At 43.3% G+C, this 24,922-nt stretch overlaps 1 protein-coding gene across 1 annotated transcript in view; it reads left to right on the plus strand.

The window, feature by feature from the left end:
- The window catches only part of CLASP1 (cytoplasmic linker associated protein 1), a 188,584-nt gene extending 165,082 nt beyond the window's left edge, over nucleotides 1-23,502 (plus strand). The window contains exons 34-40 of the mRNA XM_064451239.1: nucleotides 162-312; nucleotides 1,354-1,600; nucleotides 2,347-2,540; nucleotides 4,215-4,343; nucleotides 14,912-15,118; nucleotides 17,478-17,594; nucleotides 19,354-23,502. Coding sequence (XP_064307309.1) covers nucleotides 162-312; nucleotides 1,354-1,600; nucleotides 2,347-2,540; nucleotides 4,215-4,343; nucleotides 14,912-15,118; nucleotides 17,478-17,594; nucleotides 19,354-19,440 — 1,132 coding nt within the window. The 3' untranslated portion in view covers nucleotides 19,441-23,502. The remainder of the gene's footprint in view (nucleotides 1-161; nucleotides 313-1,353; nucleotides 1,601-2,346; nucleotides 2,541-4,214; nucleotides 4,344-14,911; nucleotides 15,119-17,477; nucleotides 17,595-19,353) is intronic.
- The last annotated feature ends 1,420 nt before the right edge of the window (nucleotides 23,503-24,922 follow it).

Here is a 24,922-nt window from a genome sequence, read left to right on the forward strand (position 1 = left end):
GACTCAGAGCTGGTCTGCTTTGATTCCATCCATGTTTCTGTTACAAGTCACTGTTAGAAAGGGTACACCAAATCATCTGTCTTCGACTTGGCATTGTTTTTGTTAAGTCAAAAGCGGATTCCAATTTCATGTGTAACATTTCATATACGTTTGGTCTTTAGTATGCTGGATTATGACACGGAGAACCTAAATTCTGATGAAATCTACAGCTCTCTTCGTGGAGTCACAGAAGCAATTGAAAAATTTAGTTTCCGTAGTCAAGAGGACCTGAATGAGCCAATCAAACGTGATGGAAAGAAAGACTGTGACATTGTAAGTATTCGATTGATTGATGTCCCTGGATAGGTGAAGTTTTAAAGCACTGTGTTCAGACCTGGCTTTGGATTGTTGATGTACAAAATCCAGTTATTCCTGTTGTATTCTTGCAAGTGTCTTTGGCTTATTGGTTGCTAACTTCTTATACCTAAATTATAGGGTCCCACTAATGTAGTCCTTTGTTCCCTTTGAACTCTAGCCTCCTGTGAAATGTACTCATTGGGTTTCAGTGGGAGTCTCATGTATGAAGGAAACGGTGCTAGTGTTCCTCAGGCTCAGCATGATTTGGTGATGGCTTTCATGGAGTGTGTGTAGTCAGGTCTGTAAAGGGAAATGTTAGTTCTAAAAATGTATGAGTGGTTACCCTCACAGGCTTGTTACTTCAGATATAGGAAGGATCCCTAACCACTTTGAGTGCACAACTCATATACCTTATGCTGCATGAATGGTTACAGAATCATCTACCATGTGAGATGCAAGTTGTTTTAATTAAATGCATGGACTTAAAAAAATGTATGGGAATCTTAAATGATGATCCTTATGGGTCTCTTCCAACTTGAGATATTCTATGATTCCATGGGAGTTTTGCTTCCTATCTGGACAATCAAATTTAGGTTAGTAGATTAAGTTAGTCTTCAAAGCTAAGAATTCTTGGTCTGAGATTTTCCTTTGAGACCATTCTATTGTTCATGTTAGCTTGCTAAGCATCATCCAGTTTCCTCTATCAGGGCATTGTGAAGTTTCATGAGGAGGTTGCTTCTGCTTCCTTTCCCTTTCCTAGCAAACTGGTCCTTGTTTCAGAGCTTATGATCTTTGCCAGCTTGTGTAGTTTTAGCAATAATAACTTATATTTAGAAACGTTAGCATAGCTTTGTGCTCTATGATCATGGTGAAAGAGGCAGTAATCTTAAATTTTACTGGAGTATTATGTACATGTAAATGATTCTATGCCTCTTAGAGTATACCCACCAACATGAAAAAAGCTGTAGCTTCCACAGAATTTAAGTAACCTCATGTCTTTTCTGTTCGATCCCCCAGGTGTCTCGAGATGGTGGCCTCGCTGTGCCTACCAGTGATGTCCGTGGAAGCAGTGACATTGTGGAAGGCGGAAGGATGGCTCTAGATAACAAAACCTCCCTCCTTAACACCCAGCCTCCCCGCGCCTTTTCAGGGCCACGTGCTCGAGAATATAACCCCTATCCTTATGCCGACACAATTAACACTTATGACAAGACTGCCCTGAAGGAAGCAGTGTTTGATGATGACATGGATCAGCTTCGGGATGGTTTGTATCAACATATCTCATAAAACTGCATCAGCTTGCTCTGTTTCTGTATATTTGTGTGTGGGTAGTGCTCTCAGATACATGCCTGCCCATGCATATGTTGTGTATTACCTTGCATCTGAGTTGAGGCTTGATAATGAAATATTCTGTTCTCATGTACCAGCAGAACCTGATCTGTGGCTGTTGAGAAAATGTTATGCTGCAGTGTTAATTTTTGTTTGCCTAGGGTTTCCCTCAAATTAGTCTCTTAAGCATCAAAATACATCCCTACACTATTTTGGGGACCTTCCACACTTTGACTGAAACATCTTTCTTGGTAGTTGGTTGTTACTGAGCATTTCGCTTCATTTAAGTGATGCTACACCTTAGCTTTGTTCTTTTGCAGTACCCTGATGAGTCACCGTACTTTCCTCTAAAGGTCATGCGTGTGATTGCTGGTTTTGGGTGTGCTTGTCTGGGAAAAACTGCAGCAGTTCTCATCTTGTAGAAGTAATTATTGGAACTGGATGATATTCAATCATCGTCTCTTCCTGGTTCATTAGAAGCCATATGCAGATTAATGAGCTGTGTTATGAACTCAGGTGAAATTGTGGGCTAGCTGGATTCTCTTGTCTGCTTGACTTAGGCCACTGCATTTTTTGGGGAGGGCCTTGTTATGCGCACTTTGTTCTGTAGAGGTTTACTAATCTTGGCATCTTTGGTCTTTTTCCCCATTTCCCCAAATGATTTGCTGTCATTTGTCCTAGAAGTACCCATTGACCATTCAGATTTGGTGGCTGATCTTCTGAAAGAGCTCTCCAACCACAACGAGCGGGTGGAGGAGCGGAAAGGAGCTCTCCTGGAACTGCTAAAGATCACAAGGGAAGACAATCTTGGAGTTTGGGAGGAACATTTCAAAACCATTCTGCTCTTGCTGCTGGAAACGCTTGGAGACAAAGATGTGAGATGTAGAATTGTTGTCTTAAGTCTCCTGTACATTGCTTCATCTAGGGTGATGGTTCCTTCACACTAGTTTAGTTTAAATGAAACCTGCTGTGTTTGTACAGCTTCTCATCAGTGATGCTGCACTGCACTTTTTTTTTTAAAGGTTGATGACTCTGCTTTTGTTTTCAGTGTGTTCAATGATGAATTATAAGCTACTCTGAAGTGTCGCAGTTTTTTCCCTTCCCCCCGGAGTGTTAGTAACAAATAACTAGGAAATTGAACTAGAATTTGAAAACTAGTTGTCTTCTAATCTTGTACAAAAACCATCAAGATTTCAAAACATGTTTCCTTCCAAGTTAGGATGAAGTTACAAGCTCTTAAGTATGCCATACCCATTCCCCAAAAAAGGAGAATGAAAAAAAACCCTAGAATAGACTAATGTATTTTTTTTCCTCTGTGTGGCTTAAAGGTCCAGGCTATTACATCTCATAGGATGGGTCTCTGTCTCTTGCAATAACGTCAAGAACAAACTGCTTTTATTAGGGGATCTTGTTTTGAAGTATTAAAAAAAAGCTACGTTATCACAGCTGTATATTTGATAGCGGATCAAAGTGATAATTCACATGCTAGACCCTTACTTTTTCAACTTAGGGCTATTTTTTCAGCTTGCAGCACAATGATATTTGGTAAAGGCTCAGGATCCTGCTGTGCCTTCACATCGGAGCCATGCTCCATCTAGAAGTTACAATACTTAGGCTTCAAAGCACTCACAGTTCTTTTTTGTTTGTTTGTTTCATCTGATTCAAATCCATTGTATTATACCCCCTTTGTAAAGAATATGGCATGCTCTCAGAAATTTTAATTCTGAAGCAATGTAGGTGGCTGACACTTTCTTAGTCATTCCTAATATAAGCATGAACTGCTCTAGTCCTACGTGCTTATTCATAGCATCATCACACACAAATCAGAAGATATGGCTTTAAGTACATGAGAATTGTGTTACTGCATGAATTTTGCAGATAAATAGCAAAGGACGTGGTTTAACGGCTGAGTATAGCGTAAAGTAAGTATTCCGCTGCTGAAATTATAGAATCTATTTGCAGTGGCTACAGGCCAAAAACTTAATGTAACAGTTACGAAATTGAAGCAGGTGTGTTAAATCCCTTCTGCTAATGATCTTTTGATATAAAGGATTAACACATAGGTCAGTGTTGACTACAATGACTGACTGTTCTTGAAAGTAATTTCCATAAGAGTTACAGGAAGAGAGTCGATTTTACTGCATTAGTACATAACAAACCACTTTGTTGCCTGGATGGAGCCCAGTTTGATATTCACAAAGCTAAGCAAAAGAGGAAGGGGAAAACGCGTATGATATGGGCTTCTTTATAGATTCATGCAATGCAAACGAGTACTAATTTGTACTTCATTGTCAAAAGAGTATGGAATTTAACAAAGTAGAGTCATTCTGATTCTTGTATCTGTGACAACAGTCATTTTATGTGTATTTTTGTGCAAAAGCAAGCAAGGAGACCAATTCTGAATTTTTGTTATACTGATTACACTGCTTGCTCTGCTGGAGCTGGTAGAGCGATATAACATCTCTGGTAGTGTAGGGAGCCATGAGAATTTACTTCAAACTATAGTTTTGAGAAGTGACTTTTTCTAATGTGGATTTCTCTTGACACAGCATTCAATAAGAGCCCTGGCGCTGCGAGTCCTGAGAGAGATCTTACGGAATCAGCCAGCAAGGTTTAAGAACTATGCGGAGTTGACCATCATGAAAACGCTGGAAGCACATAAGGATTCCCACAAGGAGGTGAGTGAGCCTTTCAGTGTTGCTTCTGGGAAAACAGTATGGACCTGCTGAGGAAATGTAGGAACAGTGAGATTTAACATGCAAACACACTGACCTATCCTGACTGTAGAACAAATTGATATTAAGTCTCCCAAGCGTGAAAAGACAGGATTTTTACATGCTGAAGCAGGGAAGAAAAAAGTTGAGACTGACAGAGCTGTTTAAGTGGATTTGGAGCTATCTAGAATTGCAGGCCACTGTTTATCAACTTCCCAGGATTTCCTTGTTCATTCTGGGAGAGGCTGAGACTCTGTAGTTAGAATAGTACATGTTTAATAATTCTGCAGAGCAGAGCACTGTGCTCCCTCTGTCTGTATGGGTAAGGATAGGAAATGTACTGGAGAACACAGAGCCCATGCTCGAGCAGAATTGTGTGTGAAAACTGAACAATGAAATTGGGCCATGACGGAGAACTGCGAACTGGTGAGTAACAGGAGAAAATGGACAAAGAGGCCATGCTGCTGATAGAAAGGTGGAGCAGAGGAAGAAGCAATGGGGAAGGGTGAATTGCATTTTCCTTTTGTGATAGAACTCGTATACAAAACAAGGTATTCTTCTGGAGTAAAACAAAAGTAAAGGAACATGATGATAACATTTGAAGTAGATAAATTCAAATTACTTTTAAAATCAGTCTTTGTAGATTGACTTCCAAGCTGGATCTTTTAACCTACCTTGTGCATGTTGCAAGTTTGAACTAAATCTGGGAAAGTGCCATATGAATTTCTCTATACATCTGTGGCGGCTTTGTTACTGAAGTTCTTGCTTTGAAAACTAAGACACTTATTCTTCTCTGCAACAGGCTTGTCCTAAATAGCAATTTTAGGCATCTCCGTCTGGAGAGCTTTGGCCATGAAAAAGATCATTGCATAGATCAGACTGCTCCAGAGCATTGCGTAACTGACACAAGGTTATGCTAGCTGTGCCTAGCAAAAATGGTAGTATTTAAAAATTGAACAACAAAACAAAAACACACCCTCAGGGAAAGAAACTAACACGCTGGATTTCTTTAAAATGTGAAAGCACAAAATGTTTAATCCTTTAGTGAATGAGGACTGCCATACTCTGCCTACCTTCCTCTCCTTGATTTAGAGCCTTTGCACTCCTGTCATTTTTGGTTCAGAGTAATAAGAAGCAGTTGTAAATTGATTTCCTGATAAAGGAGTCAGACAAAACATTGTGTTCTGCAGGAGTGCCTTTTATTGGCAAGTTTTCCTGGTTGCATACTTCTCAGCTCACCTTGACTCAGTGCCCTTTGTATTTATTTTCTGAGAGTCCTCCAAAGCTACCATTTCTTGCAGGACCTTTCCAGATTGTCTCTGGCATTGTTTTTAATGCCCCTCAGAACTCACTGTCCTGTGGGACTGGTGGGTTTTATAGAAATCAAACACAATGTTGAAAACATGACACTTCATGCCTCTCTACTCCCCATGCTGTGTTCTTCATGCTTCTGTTATGGAAAGGTTCCTCATGATTTGCATGAGGTGCCTCCTGAGGAAAAGCAGAGAAGAATAAGTCTTTGCTGCAGAGAAAGCAAAGCTCAAGCCAGGAATGAAGAGATGTGAGTTCTGTACTTCATTATAGAAGAATAATTCTGAGCTGTATTGCTATCAGCAAGTGGCTTCTGTGCTGTACTGTGAATCAAATGCAGCATGCTGTTGCATAGCATCTTTATAATTTAAAAAATCATATTTGCTACTGCTACAATGAGACCTTTGGGTGACAGCTGTCATAGCAGAATGCTGCAGATATATTCCTATTTTGCCATCTGTTGCTAACCAATTGTGTGTGCACCTTTATTAAGTGGTGGCACTGGTGGTGGATTTCTTATTTTATGTATGTGTTTTATCTAATCCCTGTGTACATGGGACTTTCAGAACCATGATGCTGCCCGTGAAAGGCATCATCTGTCAGTAGTTTGAGAATATCAGCATTCATTAAGTTAAGAAACCCAACCTTCACTTGGGTTTCTACATGAGCTAGGCTAAAGATATACCTGGGAATATGCTTTAGGTATTTTTACCTGTAGTTGGGGCTTGCTGATTCAGCTAAGTCTGTGGAAAAATTAACTGAGAGTCCATTTGGGCATGGCTTAGTTGGTCAAACTCATAGCCCTGGGCCAGAAGGTCACAAATTCCCATCCCATGGTGGCCTTCCAGCTTGCTCTCACTGCTGACTCTGCAGCGCTCCTCTCTCCAGGAGGGGCGGAGGAGCTGCCCTTTGACTTGATTCCACTGAGCAGGAGATTAAGTGAAGATTCACCAGTTTGTGATTGAAGGGCACTTTCAAAGAATAGCTGAAGAAGGAGAGGTAAGGGAGGATCTCAGCGGTCTGTTCTACAGTTTTATTTTCTCACAAAATCAGAGCAATATTAAGGGCAGCGGTGAACAGTCCTTAGACTACATAAAATAAAATGTTCCTCTGTACTGTAAAAACTACTTTGAGGAAAGCAGCTGTATAATCTGGTGGGGAGAGTGTTTTAATTCTCATGCTAGTAATGCTCTGATAGTATGTCACCCCAGGGTTTATGTTTCTGGGCTGCTTCTGCATTGTAGTAGAAGACAGGAGTGATCCTGGTTTATGGTTGGAGATTCTTTGGCTGCATAAGTCAGTAGAAAATGACTCTTTTGAACAAGCTGTATCTGTTTCACTCTTACTTACCTGAGGGACTGCTGATTTCCCTGCGCTATTGCTCCCATTTCCATTATGTATGGCCCATGGAGAATGGGTTTAAGTGACCAAGGAAAAAGGAAGGGGTTTGAAGAGGAGAACGATACAGAACTGTTACTCTTCAGTACCATCTCCAAGAAGTCATTTTACTAAGAGGCAGTTCTTTGGAAAACAAAAAGAAGGTTCATAACGTATTATGAACAACATATTCACCACCTAGCAAATACACCACCCCTCTCCATTTGAGTGCTGATATCTAATTAAAGATTCAGTCATAAACAAAAAAGGGTCTGTGGTTTTATTCCAGATTATGTAATTGGAAGTATCAAAGCAGTGTCAGCATAGTTGGATATCTTGGGATGCCCAGATAATTGGTGGTTTTCCAAGCCTAAGCTGAAGTCTTTAAACAGTTGAATCTTTGATATGGCTAGAACTCTTCTGCCTTCTGTTGCTGACAGCAAGGTCTAGGGTCAGTGGAGCAGCACAACTCTTCCCAGGGACACAGGAGGGGAAAACTTGGTGCATGGAGTTGGATGCTGAATCACGCCTTGTTGTGAGTGCAAATGCAGGAGATTAGCAAAGCACAGACCTCAGTGGGGGTTCAAAACGAATGTAACACTGCGCTACAGACTAGGAGACTCTGGGTTGGGATCCATCTTTAGTTTGCATTTTTTAACTTCAGCCTGTCTTTATACTGTTTGTAGTATAACAGTGTATTTGACGTTGTTGATTTAATGGGGTGATGTGAAGAGTCAAGCCTGCTTCAGTCATAACTGTAAATATTTATGGGGGTTGACATGTAAATGCCTTTCACTTACTTTTGGAGCATTAGAACGTAATTGAAGCTGTGGACGGTATTAAATCTTGTTGATTTTTATCACTCTTTGTTTGGAGTTATTTGGAAGAGAACCATCTTTCTCTTGCCAATTAGTTAATATTAACTCATTTGTTCCAGTGTAGGTAGTTACCCATAACTAAGGAGAGATGCTGCCTGCTGACCCAATACCATTGATATGACATTGCTTCAGATTCATACCAACAAAATGAGTATACATTCTTATTACTGAGTATATTAAAACAGAAATAGTTCATTATCTTGGGAAATGGTTACAAAACATCTTTACTAGTGAAAATCATACGATAGCTAATTCCCTGCTTGTGTCTCTGTGTTTTTCTGTGCAACTAAGCCTATAGACCTAATGGATGAGTATTTTCTGTGTGTAAGGAAAGGCTATTGTGCCATGTTTTAAGTATCTAATTTTGGTCTTTTGCTATCCAGAAGGTCCATAAGCATAACTGAATGTAACATTCTTTGTTGTAAACCTCTGAAAGAGAGGGAGGTTGGGGGGTGGGTAGAAGTCACAGCTATCCATTAACTGTAGATAATTGTTACTATCTTGTTGAGGTGCTCTTAGACTAGCTTCTGACCTTTATAAGATTATTTGCAGCCTTCTGATGGTATGATCTGTGTACGTTTCTCCAAAACGTAGCTCACTAAAGAAGAAAAGCACTAAATTATCACAATCTTAAAGGTTAATTGATATATAGTCCATCTGGAAGCTGCCAAACACTGCAGCTTGGCAGTTGTGGATGTTTCATAGTATATGTTCATGTGCCTTTTCTAATTCCCAACATATTTGAAATATTTAGTGCACTGGAGAAGCAGTCTAATCTACTTCATCTCCTCTGAATCCCTTATAAAAATGACATTGTTTTTTCATCTACTTAGCACTCCCCATTGCTGAGTCCACTTCCTGCTTTGAAACCAAGTTCTTAATTGTTTGTTCCTGTCTGGGTCAGACTGTAAAGCCTTCAGGGATGGGAGTTTGTCTGGCTAGGTATTGGTAAGCCTTCATCCCCTCCAGCTCAGATTATGCAGGCTTTAAGTATCCATCTCTAGATGGCAAAAATTGGCTCAAAAATGTAGCCACATGCCTTGTAAGCCCAAAAGAAAACCCTTGTTCTTTTGCTTAATAAACTTGACTGGCACTGTGCGTGTTTCACAATAGCGTACAAAGCTTCTAAGTTTTCAGTGGAGTTTTACCTACACTGCCTCATCCTCTACAAGTTTCTGCAGAGATGGTGCAACTAGTAATTACGGCAAAGCACTCAGCTTACAGTCCTACATACAGCTCTCACCCAGGTGTACCTGTGCTGCTCTGCTGAGATCCCAGCGTGTTACACTGATGCCCTGTGTAGCCTATGAAACTGGCATGTTCTGCCTTAGGTCAGTCAGGATGTGTATTTTTCTTTCCTTATTTGTCAGTAATTTGTGTCCCTTCAAAGCAGAAATTATACCATCAAAACTCTTTAGAAAGCTGCTGTATATTGACCAAGAACAGATTACCACAGACAAGTTGCTTGCTGCAGCCATCAGGCAGCAAAAACCATCTGTAACGCACTGAGAGTAATAGCTGAGCAGAAGAAATTATGTGGAGGAGAGGGAGACTTGGTTCTGGCTGTCTTAAGTGAACAGCATCCCATGGCTGCAGTGCATTGTGAACCAGGTAAACCAGTGGGAATTGTCATCCAAAGTTTGTCCAGCAGATTTTATAGAATGTGTATTATGCCAATGTGATTTTCTGTTAAAGGAGAGCGATCCGTGACAGGTGTCTGTCTTGATCACACTGTTCCTAAATACTGCACACAAGCAATATCCCCTCCCATTGAAATCAGAAAGCATTTCACGTGCGTATTCCTGGGACTGCCTAACCTGGTACTTTGAAGCTTACTCCTTTATAGCGTTAAGGGAGACATTGTTAGAGGTGAGCAGCCTATCTGTGTGCTACACCTCTCTGGCTTTGTGCATGGGAGTGTGGTTCCTTCCCTAAAGCAAACTGGGTGGAAGTATAACCATTTGGCTCTTTTGGGAGACTCACTGGAAAGGTCTTAATGCACCACAGATGTCTTTCAAGAAACCCACCAGCAAACACAGCTTATGTTACTCCAGCAGAAGTCAGGCTGAATCTAGTCTCTAGCATGTAGAGCGTAAGGTAATAAGCATTTGGAAAGGAGAAAAACCTGCTTCTTTAAGGCAAAATGCTATCTTTTTAGATCTGCATTCCTGGGCTAACTGCCCTGTGTTGAATGATATTGAGCTATCCAGTTCAAGCTGTGGTTTCCTCTAAGCTTTTACTGGGAGGTAAAATCATGTTTGTGACATACCTTACACACAGCTTAGTGCCTGTGTTTTAATAATACACTGCAGGCTCTCTCTGGTTTGCACATCTTGCTTCATAGCCACTGTTTTGAACTTGCTTCTTCCAGGTACCATCATCATTTAACGACTTTGCTAGTTTTCTTTCATATTTCTGAGATCACTGAGAATAATTATATTAGGTCAGACAAAAAGTTTGCTTCACTTGATACCCTACCTGACAGTGACTAACAATAAGGAAGCATACAATGATGTTTCCCTGAGGATATCCTCCTTCCTTGTAGTGGTCTGAAGCTTACAGCCTTCCCATGCTAATGGTTCTGCCTGCCTCTCTGTGTGTTTTGGCCTTTATATTTTCTTCAGTAAGCTTGTCTAATTTTTAATCCTTTTGTGACAATGAGCTACCCAGTTGGAACATGTAGCAAACAGCACCCTTTCTTCTCAAATTTAAAGAATGCATTTCCTAGCCACTACTTGTGCTATCTGCTGTTAGTATGAGCCATTCCTGTCACTTCCCAGTGTGTACCTGTTGACCTTACCCCCAAAGATGGGAGGAAGACCTGTTGCTTGATGCTGCTTGCTCATTTCTCCTGCTCCTTTTAAGGCTGTTTGCTGGTCAGGTTAAAGCCCTGATTAAAAAAGATGTTTGATATTTTTGATATTGTATGGTATGTATAATTTGCAAGGCATGAGTATTGTGCCTCACAGCAAAATATCTTTGCTAAACTCTGCTATAATTGCATGTTCTTCTTGCCAAATGACCTGGCAGTTTGTATGTTTTGATAATGCACTTCCCTCTGTGTGGGAATGCTGCTGATTTCTCTGGCATTATCAGGTGAGTGGAACTCTGACCGTGCTGTGTAAGTGTTCAGAGACATGCTTTCCCTCGTGGGATGTGGAGTCGGTCTGGGTAGCTGAATGTTTTAGTCTGCCAAAGCCAGAAGGAAAGACCTTTTGGACAGGGCTGGTACTTGCATTGCAGAATGGTGGCATTTGGCTTTCTGTGCTGGCAAGGATGAGCCTGTCCTTTTGGCTCACTCTCAGCTGGCATTGCCCTACCCCTTCCTACACCCTGTCCCCTGCCATTCCTTTCCAAGGGAGCCAGGAGCTAGTTACCTGCAGAGGCTCTGATTCAAGCAAGCATGTAAGCACACGCTTGAATCCCATTGACGTCAGTGAGACTTCAGCATGTTATTAAAGTTAAACGTATGCTTAAGGGGTGTGCTGAAGTGTGGCTTAGATACAGATGCTGTCTGTCAGATGTGCTCTCAGAAGGCTTGGAATTCTCCCTGGTGTTGTCACATTTACAAGCTAATATCAGCAGGAAGCCTACTGCACATGTGTAATACGTCCTTTTGTACTCAGAGAGAAGGCACTTCAGGGAGGAGTGATATGAAATACCCAACTGCTGTGCAAACGTGGCCAGATCGTTGCTAGAAATGGCCAACTTTGCCGAAAGGAGGACTTTCAGGGGTATAAGTAAATCCTGCACCTTTACAAATTCTCTGCTGACCTTATGATGTGCAAAATACATGTGACCTTTGTTGCTATTTGAACCCTGGCTAATTTTGTGAAAAATTTCAGCTGTATTTTAACCCCTTTGTGCTTGAAATTGTTAGTGGGCTTTTAAACAAAGGTTTTTGTCTCATACATTTGCCTCATACCTGCAGCTTAATGTGCATGATAAACTTTACACACAGAGGATGTGGAGCTGAAACGCAGATAAAATTACTCACTGAATTTTTTACCTACTCAAGTACAGTTTAAAGTTCACAGTAGTGTATTTGAGATCAGAATCTGACTGTGTAGGTGCCTACTAAAATATTGTTACTTTCTTATCAAGTAGGATACTAGGAGGATTTAAGCTTTAAAAAAAAAGAAAAGACAGTTCTCTAAGTTGTGATATATTCATGCTTTTCCTCCTCGGTGTCTGTGAAAATATTTGCTAACAGTATTTGGAGTTGTTGCAAAACAAAATCCCAAGCAGCCTATGTCCAAATAGTTAGCTTTTTTAGCTAGTGACTTGCTTGTGAATATTGTTAAGTTGATTACAAGATCTCTGGGCTCTCTAAGTCCACTGCATTGTTTGTGGAGAGCTTGATAGTAGCAGTATTTCAGCACTGGGAAAACTAGCATCAAAAGCTGCAGTGCCAAGAAGTTAATTTCTTTGAAGGAGACCTCCTGGGAGCTCCTGATTTCATCCACTCCAGCAGTTCAACGCTGTGGTACCAAAACATGGCATTAGGTTTCCCTTCAGTACTGGGGTGTTTCTCTCCTTTCCCAACAAAATCACATAATGCTTCCTTCTAAGCTAGTACTGGCTTGCATGGAAAAATATTAACTTTCATGCTTCTCATGTGTGAAATTGAAGAGGAATTTGCAAAGAAATAGCTGGAAGAGGGAAAACTTGCTGGAAGTGGAAAAACAAGCATTCTGTTCTGTTTGGTTACTCATTCACAGATCTTTCAGGATGAAATTTTTTGTATGCTGACCACATTGTGGATTGCCATTCATTTTGGAATATGTTTTAACATCATAATTAATTGCTGAGAAAGTCCTGAGGTAGATGGAACAGCTTGACAGCTGATATAGAAGCAATCTAGGTCTCAGGTCTGCTTTACCACCTTGCCTGTATAGGGTGTTTGTACTATGTGAAGTATCTGACATAACTTTCACTGTTGGGTTTGCTTCAGAGGTTGCCAGAGCCAAGTGGATGAGCTTTGTTATTTCCTGGGTGTACCCAGGAACAGTTCTTGTGGCCATTACTGTTTCAGGGAGGTAGCTGTCAGCATGAGTGGAAGACTAATGATAGTGGTGCAGCCGTGATGCTGAGACTGTGGATGAAGCAGGCTTTGTAGATGGAGATGATCACTTCTGTTCACTGCTGCTGTCTTAAAAATCAATTAAACCTTTCTGGAAAATGTTTTGTAGTTCAGGCAGGGAGACAAGAATGTCCTAGGAATGACTGAGACTTCCAAATACTCCTAGTTCATGCATTATCCACAGTAGTTACTTAAAAATAATGAAAGCTCACTTTCTTTGGAGGCTTTGATAGAGCTACATCTGTCCATGGGTTACCTTAGTCAAACAGAAGTCCTGGAGTTTGATACTATGACAGCGTGTGGAAGAGGGGAATGAGGAGAATCCCACAGCTATGGCTTCAGTCTAAGTACTGGCAAGCCTGTGGTTTTGATTAATTTGCTTTTTTGCGGATTGCCTGGCACAGGTTTCCTATTGCTGGTTTCAAAGTATCGACTTCAGACAACCCCAGGCAGTTCAGCTTAGGATAAGTTAAGAGAACTGGTTCTGGGCATCTGAGCTTCCTGCATGATCAGGAAAGAGGGAGCGCCTTCAAAGGCTGTGTTAGTCCTCCTGGGCTCAGTTAGGGGCTGTCTGGGGCTAGCTGGGAGATCCTAAGCATGAAGATTTGTGAATGCTTCTTTCTTCTTAGAGTTGAGGTGTTGGATTTAAGTTAGTCCACGGGGGCGTCTCTGTCCACTCAGGATTTAACATCCCTTAAAAGTAAGCCCTGAGAAGAGGGAAGTCAGAAAAGATGAGCAAAAGCATCCTCCATCTTCTGTACTGAAACAAGAACGTGGGGAGCAAAGAGTGTGTGATTTGTGGCCAGGAAGAGTGCAACCACAGGTAAGCATTTTATTGCCTGGCAATTAGCAAAGACACTTGAAAAAAGAAAACCTGCCTTCCCATCCTGTTTCTTTATCCAACTACTGCAGAATGTAAAATGAATAAACTCTAATGGGAGGAGAGACCACAACTGGGTCTTTCCTCTTTCAACTAGCTGTCCTACCTGCTGAGGAAGAGTGTGACAGTTGAGAATTTTCCTTCCCTCAGGCTAAGAGTGGAATTGAATTTGGGATCTCCCTTGTTTTGTGTGACTGCTTTGCGGTGTGGGCTAGTTGCAAAAGGTGTACACTACCACTGTTTCTACTTCCTCCCATGTTTTATAGTGATCCCAATGCTGTCTTAGTGGGTTAGATGTGCTGAGAGCACAGTTGCCTGGTCAGGGACATCCTAAAGCCTGTTTGTGTCTGTAGCTTGGGTTTGATTGCAGCATAGTTTACCTGGGAAATGGCAGGACACATCTGTGTAGGTATGGGTGTGGGTGTCTCAGCCTGGGGACCCAAGCACTCAGGCAGGTGAGGTGCATACTAAAAGGTGCAACAGTGTAGTTCATTTTCCCCAACATCGGACACTTTTAAGATTTGGCTGGACAAGGTGCTGAACCATCTCATCTAGACCATGTTTTGCCAAGGAAGGCTGGGCCAGATGATTCTTGAAGTCCCTTCCAACCTGATATGCGATGATTCTAATGTTAAAGGATATAAATTTTGTTTTAAGTCTAAGCTGGTGTGTTTAGGTTCTTTGACAGTGGCTGGAGAAATGTTGTCCTCTTGCTTTTCCTAGGATGGGGGTTCTTATCTATCTCGGGTGATAGATGACTCCTTCAAACCAGCCACAACTTTGACACAGTTACATTAGGCAGGATGGACTACTTACCACGAGCTGGAACAAAGATGTCACTGGAGGTGAAGGATGTGAATTCTTGGAGTCAACCACCTCTCAACAGAGCCTTCTAATAAACATCCCCAAGTGTTTCCTGGCAGTCATTCCTAATACACACTGGTAGTTTTGGCTGTGATGTGTGACCTCATTAACGTCAGGTTTTGCTCTGCTTTCATTCCAGGTTGTCAGAGCTGCTGAGGAAGCTGCTTCCACCCTGGCGAGTTCAATCCACCCTGAGCAATGCATCAAGGTGCTTTGCCCTATCATTCAGACTGCAGATTATCCAATTAACTTAGCTGCCATCAAGATGCAGACAAAAGTCATCGAGAGGATTTCCAAGGAATCATTGCATCAGCTCCTTCCCGATATCATTCCTGGGTTGTTACAGGTACAGAATCCTGTGTGTTCTGTACTTTGTCTGTACTTTTGCACTTGAATTTGAATCCCAGCAGGCAGGCTAGTCCTTTCCTCTTTCCTCTCCGAAATCAGGACTGAACTACTTGCTGGCTTCATTCAGCCTCTTTCATAACCCTCTCAGGCTGGGTGGGGAGTTGGTTTTGGTTTTTTTTTGCCAGTGAATTTAGCTTTCAGCGCTGGCTGTAGCAGTGTTGTCTTCTGTTCCCATGCACAAGCAGCTGGCACTGCCAGTGCCTGGGATGAGACTGCAAGAAAGAAGGAAATAACAAGAGGTAGCAGCAAGGGAGGAGAGAGAGAATGTGTATGTGTTTACTGGGGAGGGATTGCAACAGGGACAAATCAATCAATGTGAAAGGGGAGACATGTTTGGGTGGGTAAGACTTCAGAGGAGAACTGGGATAAAGTAGCCTCCTCATTGTGAACATAAAAAGTTGGAAGGATAAGAGCAAAGTCGAAAGTTCCCTTTGTGCATCCTAGCGCTTGTCCCAGCTTTGTAGTGTCAGCTCTTGCAATTCTTTTCTTAAATCTCAACTTCTGGGAATCAGGCCATTCTGTATTGATCTAAACTTTTGTTGTAAAAAGTTTTTAGCCATAATTGTTGGAGACAACAATCTGAACAGTGGAGTATCATTGCACTGGAAAAGTTTGGGAGCGGCATGCCTTTAAAAACGCAGCTATTTTTGTCTTAGTAAATTACTTCCATGTCTTAAAACAAATCTTGTTTTGGAGCCTAGTTTGCCATTTTTTGTCTTGGAGCTGCCAGTGAAACTTCCTCACCTTAGAAACCCATAGTGATCAAAGGAATCTACTCCTTGTGTTTGGGAATTATTTTGGGATGCTTCTGGCTGAAGGACTGTGTGCAGAGGGAATCACCTGTGTGCATGTTTACCATGACCGAGGGTATTGCCAGAGTGGCGAAAAGGTGGGGAGTGTTGGACAGGAGCAACACGAGCCTGGAGCAGGATCCCCTTGACCCCCATGAGCAGATGGGGATCTCCATGCAAGAACAGGGCTTAGCTGGGGAAAGTTGTCATGCTTGCCCTGGTCCTGATGTGGAGCCCTGGCTCCTTTGGAGCTGGAGGCGTAGAACTGGGCTGAGTCACTCTCCTATGTGCTGCATCTTGATACCCGCAGGCCAAAGAGAACTTTGAGCCTCTGTGATCTCCTGAGCAAATGCTCTAACTGTTGGCTGTGTTACAAAATGCTGGGAGAAGACGCAGCTGCTGCCTTGCAAGTTGGCAGATGGAGAGGTGGGGTGATGGTCCTGCTAGCACATATGGGGGCAGGCTCTACTAGCCCAGCACCCACCAGGATGCAGCCCTCTCAGGTCTCAACACCGCACAGATCTGCCAGACCCCATGGGGGCAATTTGGGACGCACACATAAGCAAAATGCCAGGCCCATAGAGAAACTTGAGGTCAAGCAGAGGTGTCTGATAAGTTCAGAAGCCTTTCGACTGGGACCCACAGAGAGAGCCCTGCGTCCCAGCTGTCCTCCTAGTAGTGAGTTGTGTCTCCATGGGTGTTCCTCTGCTGTGAGCCTGGGCTCAGCCTTTTTTCCACCTCAGTCCTCAATAGCTTGATGTTTCTCTGAGCTCACCTAGGTCTTCTGCTTTCCTAGTTCAGTGCTCTTTGGGACTGCAGACTGTCATTTCAGACTGTATTTTGGCCCTTCAGCTAGAACATCAGCCCTGCTAGCAGGCAGCCCCCGTCGAGCTGCATCCCTCCTCCCAGCTTTCCCAGCAGAGGTCACCCTGCATCCGGGGGAGCCTGCATCCTGCGGGCTGAAATGTCTGTGTGTCTCATGGGATGGCTGCTTAGTGATGAATTGCTGCCTGAGCACGGGACTGATGTCACCAGCTGCTGAGTGACCTGGTGGCTAGTTTGAGCTACCCTGACTGACAGATTAGATTTCCTTTGGGTTAGGTTTGGGTCAGGAAAGACTTTTCTGAAGGCAAGCTGGGAGCATGAGGGCTCCCTCCAAGAAGCCCTGACTCTCCAGGATAGCGTATAGTCATCTGAACTGGACACAAGAATGTGTATATTTGATAGAGCCCTAAGCTCATGTTGGGGACTGTGTGTTGTTGCTTAATGCTGTAAATAACAAGGTATTAATAACTTATAAGGAACAAATAGGATGTACTGGGTGATGGTATTTTCTTGCTCTTTGAGTATTCAGGTTGCAAACTTATGTTAAGCGGGCCTTTTCACTGATCTCTTAGGACAGCCACATTTGCAAAGTGTCCATCAGCTCTTTAGTATATTGCTCTGGAAGAATGTTGGTGAGTGCTGTTTGACTTTTTGTGGTTTTTTTTTTTTCTTGTTTCCTAGGGTTATGATAATACAGAGAGCAGCGTCCGTAAAGCTAGCGTATTTTGCCTAGTGGCAATTTATTCAGTAATTGGAGAAGAACTGAAACCTCATCTTGCACAACTCACAGGAAGCAAGGTACAAGAGTAATGTGTCTCTGGTGTTTTGATAATAGCCAGCTGAATGGGTTGCACTACTAGCAGCAAGACCAGTGGCTTCACAGTAGCTCTAGGTCAGGTTCCCTGTACTCTGTTAAATCCTATCTCACCCTGCCAAACACCACTAGAACAGCATAGCACTTGCTCAGCAGTGTGAACATTTGAAATCCCACTAAGTTTTGATGGGGTTCGGGGATCAGTTTTATGATGCATTTGGTCCTGCGTAACTGTAAGCTGTCACTAAGCGGATCCTTCCCACTTACAGCCATGTTTACCTTGGCCCTTCGGCATTGCATCCAGGGGTGACCGTGGAGTGAGTCAGCTGGATGCTCTGGCTGAAAACCAGACCTGCATTACTAATTAATTAGCTCTCTGTGGCTGTGCGGCTAATCTCGTGCAAAGAGTTGTGGGAATGCATGGCTGGGGTGGGTGGGAGAGCAGGTCCTCTCAGCATCAGGTTGTGATTAGGGCTGGTAGAAATGCAGGCAAAACTTCACTCTTAATAGCATGGCAGATGTCTCCCTTTCCTCCGGAGACACCAGCAAGCTCGAGTGACCCTTCAAAGGATTTTGTGCCCTGGAGTCAGGTTAGCAGCAAAACTTCAAATTCTGACCTGATGCTGCAAGGGAAATAAAGTCCGTAATTCAGCTCTGTCCTTCAGACAAGAGCTGGCATCATGTGTTGGGGCAGGTGGTGTTTGACTGCTTTTTAGAGCTGCTCAGGGAGCTGTCACAAGATTTCTTCTCCTGTTTGAAGTTATCATACCCAAGATTTCTCTGCAATTTTAAGATTAATTCTGTGGCTTTGTTTTTGAAATAGATGTCTGCATGTGAATAGCTACCTAGTTCAGAGGGCTTCATTCTGTTATTTTGAAGCAATAATTTATTTCGTTAGTAGGAAGCGTGGTGTAGGCCAAAACAACCTGAGACTTGAGGACACTTGGATCTTCTTTCTGAATTGAATTGCCTTGTCCTTAAACAAATTACTTGTGCCTCCAAATTGCTCTGGAAAGAGACAGCTATGGGTGATGAGGTTTACCTCATTATATTTGGGCAGTTAGGAAATTCCCCTATAAAATGTTGTAGAGACTTTATTATCCCAGTGTCCTAGGTGCCACAGACTTACTCCACCACATAACTAACTATAAACATGTGAGTAATTCTGGGTTTACGCAGACTGCCTGCATGTTTAAAGTTAAACATGTGCATGAGTCACTGCAGGATCTGGAGCTAAGGTGGTAAGGAAGAAAAAGAAAACAAACCTGTGTGAAGGAAGTATATAGTCATACCAGCTGCAGTTTCACTAGATGTTCCAAGTTAGTGAAGATATTTAAATGTCATTGAAAATGAGCATTTTATACAGCATGGAGAGTTCAGGGGGGTTCCTAGGAGGGACCATGGCTATTGGATCGCCTATGTACCTGCAGCCTCGCTGACCTCTGTGGGAATCCTGCTTGCTCAGAGCAGGCTGCAGGTTTAAGGTCTGTGAACTGATGGCTGCTGAAGTGCAATGCAAGAGGTTTTTCTAAATCCCATTAAATCTGTCGAACTTCCTTGAGACTAGGCGCACCCTCCTGCCTTCGTTCTGAAATACACTTTAGCTTTGCTTCTGCTTTTCCTCCAGATAGCTCAGTATCAAAACTGAGTTCACTGCAGAACACGAGTTTTAAGATTTGCAGTTAACTTTTGTCTGCCTGTTTTTCCTGACATCTTTTCCTGATATTTGTTTGTTTCTTTCAGATGAAGCTACTAAACTTGTACATAAAGAGGGCCCAGACCACCAACAGCAACAGCAGCTCCTCTTCAGACGTTTCAACGCACAGTTAATGGAGATATGTGGACATATGTGTAGACTTAGAAGCAATCAACGGTGCCTCTCAGAGACCTTTCTGCTACTCTTCACTGGCGCACTCCATCAGCTCAAGGAGGCCGTGCAGATATTTATTGCAATCAGTATTTTAGTCCCTTAAAAGCTTTTATGTAGAATCTTACTGGTATTGAATGTAAAGGAAGCAAGGTCTGTGTTGCAGTCTTCATTAAAAGAGAACAACAGAAAGCCATACTTAAACATATTTGTATAGCCTGCTGAAATCTCAGAAATATGTTTAGGTTAGCATTCCAAAACTGAGTCCAAGAACCTGGACACGCGTAAAGGTCAAACAAATCTTGTTGGCTTAGTTCATACTCAGTTTTGGTTTCTGTGCGCTAGTTACCTGCTCTCTCCCCACAGCCGCAGCCATTCTGGCTAGGTTCTCTTCTTACAAGTCTTGTGGTCCTGTTTTGTACTCCCTGTTGCAGCTTGCCTAATGTGCAGGGCTCTCTGTAGGGAGATCTCTGCAGATGTGGCTGTGATTCCAGCCTCAGATGCTTTAATACTGAGAGATACCAAGTGAGTAATGAAAAACTAGGTTCTTTTTAAACATTTGAGTTTTTGTACATAGTTCTTCTGACAGACCTCCTATGGGCTGATTTCTCTGTAATTGCTCTCCAGCCAGCTGTGCTGTGCAAAACAGCTGGGCTCTTGCTCCTTTCATTGACTGTGTAAATACTTCTCCCCTCCCAACCCATTCGTCTCTTTCATATGCTCAAAAGACTCTCCAGGTTACTTGTTACTCCCCAAAGGGAACCTGAGACCCAGTTCTCGGACTGATGCATGCGATGGGACACTGGAGTTAGGTGGGTGGATGTTGTGGCTCTTGAGTGTGTCTGTGGGAGATGGCAGGGCTGTATCTCAGCGCTGCCTTGTGAGGCTAGCTGCATTTTTCTTGAAGTCTGTAGCGTCAAAGGGCTGATCTGCTGCTCTGACCTGACCCGCTGGTGTTGGGCGGTGAATGGCTTTGTCCCCACAACTCCTTTGTGCTTTGGGCAAAATGTTCATCCCAGAGGACAGAAAGGGCATCTGAAACGGAACAAAAAGACCCTGTGGAAGTACCTGCTGAGCCAGCTGGGACCGTGCTGGTCACCTGCCTCAGCTCCCCTCCTGTTTGTGAAAAGCCTGCAGTGCTGTTAGCTGCCTTTAGAAACCTCCTCCTTCCTGGCCAGCCCCATGCACAGCCCTGCTGGGTGCTCTGCATTTCAGAGGGGTGCAGAGGGCCCTCATTGAGCACTGCTGTCAGCAGGGTGCTCTGGATGAGGGTGCAATAGGGCAAATCTGATGACACAGACCAAGTTGGAGCCAAACCAGCAGCAAATACCCCAGCACACCACCCTTCCCCAAAGGCAGACCTTTCTTTTTGCAGAGGGAGAGCTCCCCCTGCCTCTGCCCTGTAACCAGGGGAAGCAGGAGAATGCTAGTGCTGTGTTTGGCCCTGGGCTGGATCCTGCAGTGGATCAGAACTGGGGTTTTGTCCCCAGTGCTAGTGATCCAAGAGGATGGTGGACCTGCAGCTTACAGCTGCAGCTGTGGTGATGGATGTGTGCTCCCTGGCTGCTCTTAGTGCCTCGGTCTCTCTCCAGCGCCCTCCATTTCACCTTTGGGGAGCTGAAGGGACATCTTGGTAGCCTACTGAGAACATGAGTTTCCAGTACTGCAACAAGGGAGCGCAGCAGGGAGGATAAAGCCCTGTTGTCCTCCATCAGTGCATCCCTGTGTGTCTCAGCCCCAGCCCCAAGGAGTTGCTTTCTTCCAGCTCCCCTCCCCGTCCCCAGCTCAGGAAGGATTGGGGCTGGTGGGGACGGTGTGGGACTGGGCTACAAAGCTTGTCAGTCCCTTTCCCTGCTGACATGAGAGCGGAGGAGGTGACCTGCTCCTGAGTTTGTCAGGATGTGCCCATGCTTTTGCTGGCTGCAGGGCTGGTTCCCTCATCTTTCCCAAGGAGTAATGCCATGGCAGGAGAAACCATGCGATCCTGGTGGGTGGGATTCCCGCAGGGCCTTTCCGCAGGCTCAGAAAAGCCATCCTCCCTAGAAGGAGGATTGGCTGCTCCATGGTTGGTGTCTTCTTTTCCCTGGACCATTCCTTTTCAACATCTTTCAGTATGCTTGTTAGAATATTCTTTTTTTAATTTTTTGAATCATTCAAATAATTTTAGGTTAACGCAAATTTATTTTCCCTTTTGAGGAAATATTCAGCCGACTTGTTGGCAGCAGTTAGCTGTCTTGTTTGAATTTTTGGTAGTGGGTTTGGTGTTTGTTTTTTTTTTAATTATAATTTTCTATTTGTATTCTGCTTAGTATTTATGCCTGTCTTTCTCCCTATCTTAGTTCAGCATCTTCTGTTGCAGTCGTAGGGTTCAGAAGGTCAGCATAGCTGACCAGATGACGTTTAGTCCCTCCCAGCTGTGATGGAGCTTGGTCCATCACTGTTTGCTGTTTGGTTTTTTGTTTTGTTTTGGTTTGGGGGTTTTTTTTGTATGGCACACTGTAGCAAATCTCCAGGAATTTAATTCCTTCTCAAATGATTTTTATATATTTTATAAAATCCTGTTAGTATGCACTGAGAGTGAACGCACTGTAACGTCCCTGAACTGACCCTGGCGCGTGCGCTGACACTACAGTAGGAGTTAACAGCTTGTCCCTCAAAAGACGCGTGCAACAACCTGCTGCGACTCCAGTGATGAGCGTGTGTTTTCCAGTACTATTGGCACACTTGGGGCTGCAAATGGTAGAACCAGGCCTTACTTTCTGAATCAGATTCTGTTCTGTTTGTCAACAGATGCTCATTAATGTGCTACTTAATTTTGTTATGTGAGTCAGTCGAGGACTGTTCATCCTTTGAGTACCCTAGAAGTATGTTATACCTGTATACAGTAGAGAGCATTCTGCTTAGGTATTTATAAATCATTGCGTATAATGTACATAGTAAGGTTGTTTAGTATGTTGAACATGACCTGATTTTTTTTTTTTTGTTTCCTTTGAAGTACTCAAAGGGCTAGCTCTGCAAGTCACTTCTCTGATCTCCAGTGTTCTGACTTCAGCAAGCTGTACAATCATTTTGTTTTCTATTCAGCAAGCATAAAGGTCTCTCTGGCTACAAATCACAGTGTCCACGCATGCTTGCAGAGAAAGATCTGCATGCTGGCAGTGCCTCACCGCACCGGTGAAGCTTGTGTTCGCGTTCTCCTGGCAGTAGCCAACTACTGCAGCTGCCTTTTTTTTTTCCTTGCTGCCCATTATGCAGGGCTTCAATTTTTCGTACCTTTAAAAAAAAAAGAAAAAAAAAAAAAGAAAAAAGTATTTAATTTGCCCACCATGCTTTAAAAGTCTGAATGGGAGAAAACTCTCAGCAGGCAGCGGCTCCTGGCTGCAAGGTTGCCGAAATCTCAGATGTGGATGTTTTTTCTGCCATTGGCTGCACCAGTGCTCCGTGGGCATGGGCAAATACTGGATCCATCCGCCCCACAGGTCTACGTACTGTAGTTCTCATGTAGTGCAGAAATACCGAGGCATGTGGCTTTCTTAAGGTACACTATGTGTGCTTGCCTGGATTACAATACAATACGAGACTGTCTTTTTTTATTGCTTATTATAGCTTACCAATAACCTGTATAAGTAACGTAACTCGCATCTTTGTCATCAAAACCTTTTCTCCCCACCCCTTTATTTATCAAGCATAATATTACATATTAAGGGACAGAAAAATAGACCTTTGTAGAATACAGCAGGACGTTGCTAACGATGTTTTAAATGGGAAGTAAAAACTGCTCTGAAAAATGCCAGCCATGAGAAATTACTTTGTTGGCACCATGTTCATGCGCATGTATTTTTTTTGTTTTTTCCGCTTTTGTCATGTTACATCCATATCTGTATTTATATCTTATTTGTTTCACTTTTGAGTGTATCATGGCAATTGTACAGATGTTTTTTGTTAACATTTATGTGATAGAATTTGCTAAAAAAAATTAAAATAAAACCTTTTGAGTTTGCCCTAGAATAAGTGGAAGTTGGATTTTTTTTTTTTGGGGGGTAGAAATATTAGAGTAGATTCTACACTATCCAACACAGCTGCTCGCTCCAGCTGCCTTTGCTTGTAAAGGATTTGCTCGTATTCCTGCCCCGGCTGCTGTGTTTTCATGTATTAATTAGAGGGTGCATGGTGGTCTGGCTGTTTCCTACAGGCACCAGTCTGAGTGGCAGCGGGGCCAGCAGGCAGCTCATCTGGTGGGGTGCTGGTCTTTTGCTGTCAGCTTTTGAAGGCTTTTGGGAAGTCATGATTTTAGGGGATTCTTGTGATGTTATGAACTGAAGAGCTGTATGCTCTTTGAAACTGACAGTCTCGTGCAAAGTCACGCAACTCAAGGAGCAAGGGCTTCAAAAGATGCCTGTGTTATAAGGCTCATTAAGAGAATCGCAGAAAATATGTGGCAGTAGAAATTTTGGTGATTAAGTGTTTGGAGAGATGAAGGAATGCTGGGAACTGCACAGGTGTCTGTGCCTGGTACCAAAAGACACAGAACTTGACTTTGAACTGGCTGGGGAGCCTGAGTGAATGCTTGAGGATTTGTGAGTTATCAGGGGGAATAATAGCTCATCAAAATTTAAAAACCTGTAGTGAAGCTGTGCTGTACGCTCAGGGGAATATATCCCCTAAGGTATGACTTCTACGTTGATGCTATTTCTTTAGCATCAAGGTAAGAGGTCCTCATCCCTCGTGGTGGGTGCAAGGGAATCAGGAGAGTACGAGAGGTTCAGTTTTCCTATGGGCGGCTTTTGGTGTGAATGTTCCCAGACGGAGTACGTGGAGAGTGCTACGGTGTGTGAGCACCAGCATTCAGGGGACAGTCTTTCTGGCCATGCTGGGTATAAGGCACTGCTACTGAAACTATCCTCTCTCTCTTCCTGCAAGAGGATTATTTTATCTGTCCTTTTTACTCTCCAGTTAGTTACTGAGCTAGAACAAGTTTGACAATTTTGGGGGGAAGTTTGAGACAATTGTTCAGCTGCAGACCCTTCACAGCATCAGCAGCCTCACCGGTGTCTCCTTTGCCCTGGTGCTCCTGGCTGCCACCAAGCTCTGCCTGCGCCAGCCCACGGACCCTTCTGCGTCGAGTCAGGGGCCGAGCTGGGAGTGAGGAGCAGTGATCGCTCTCCCTGCTGCAGATGGACCATCTCATTCATGTGGTGGCAGGGTCTTTTTAGACTCCGCTGCATGTCAGAGCAGTACAAGGGAAGGTCTAGCCTTGCCCAGTGACTCTGGATTCTTCCCAGAGCATTTCCCATGTGTTTTTTCTCAAGCTGTGCCATGTACCTGTGGTTATAAGAAAGGGAAGAGAGAATGAATAGAGCGCTATCTCATCTGTGCCTTGTAAAACTCCAGATGCTGGCCTAAATAAGCCTTACAGCCCTGAGGGATTTGGAAAAAGCTCTGAAG

The sequence above is a fragment of the Phalacrocorax carbo genome, chromosome 5 (genome assembly GCF_963921805.1).
Source record: "Phalacrocorax carbo chromosome 5, bPhaCar2.1, whole genome shotgun sequence".
Lineage (NCBI taxonomy): Eukaryota > Metazoa > Chordata > Aves > Suliformes > Phalacrocoracidae > Phalacrocorax > Phalacrocorax carbo.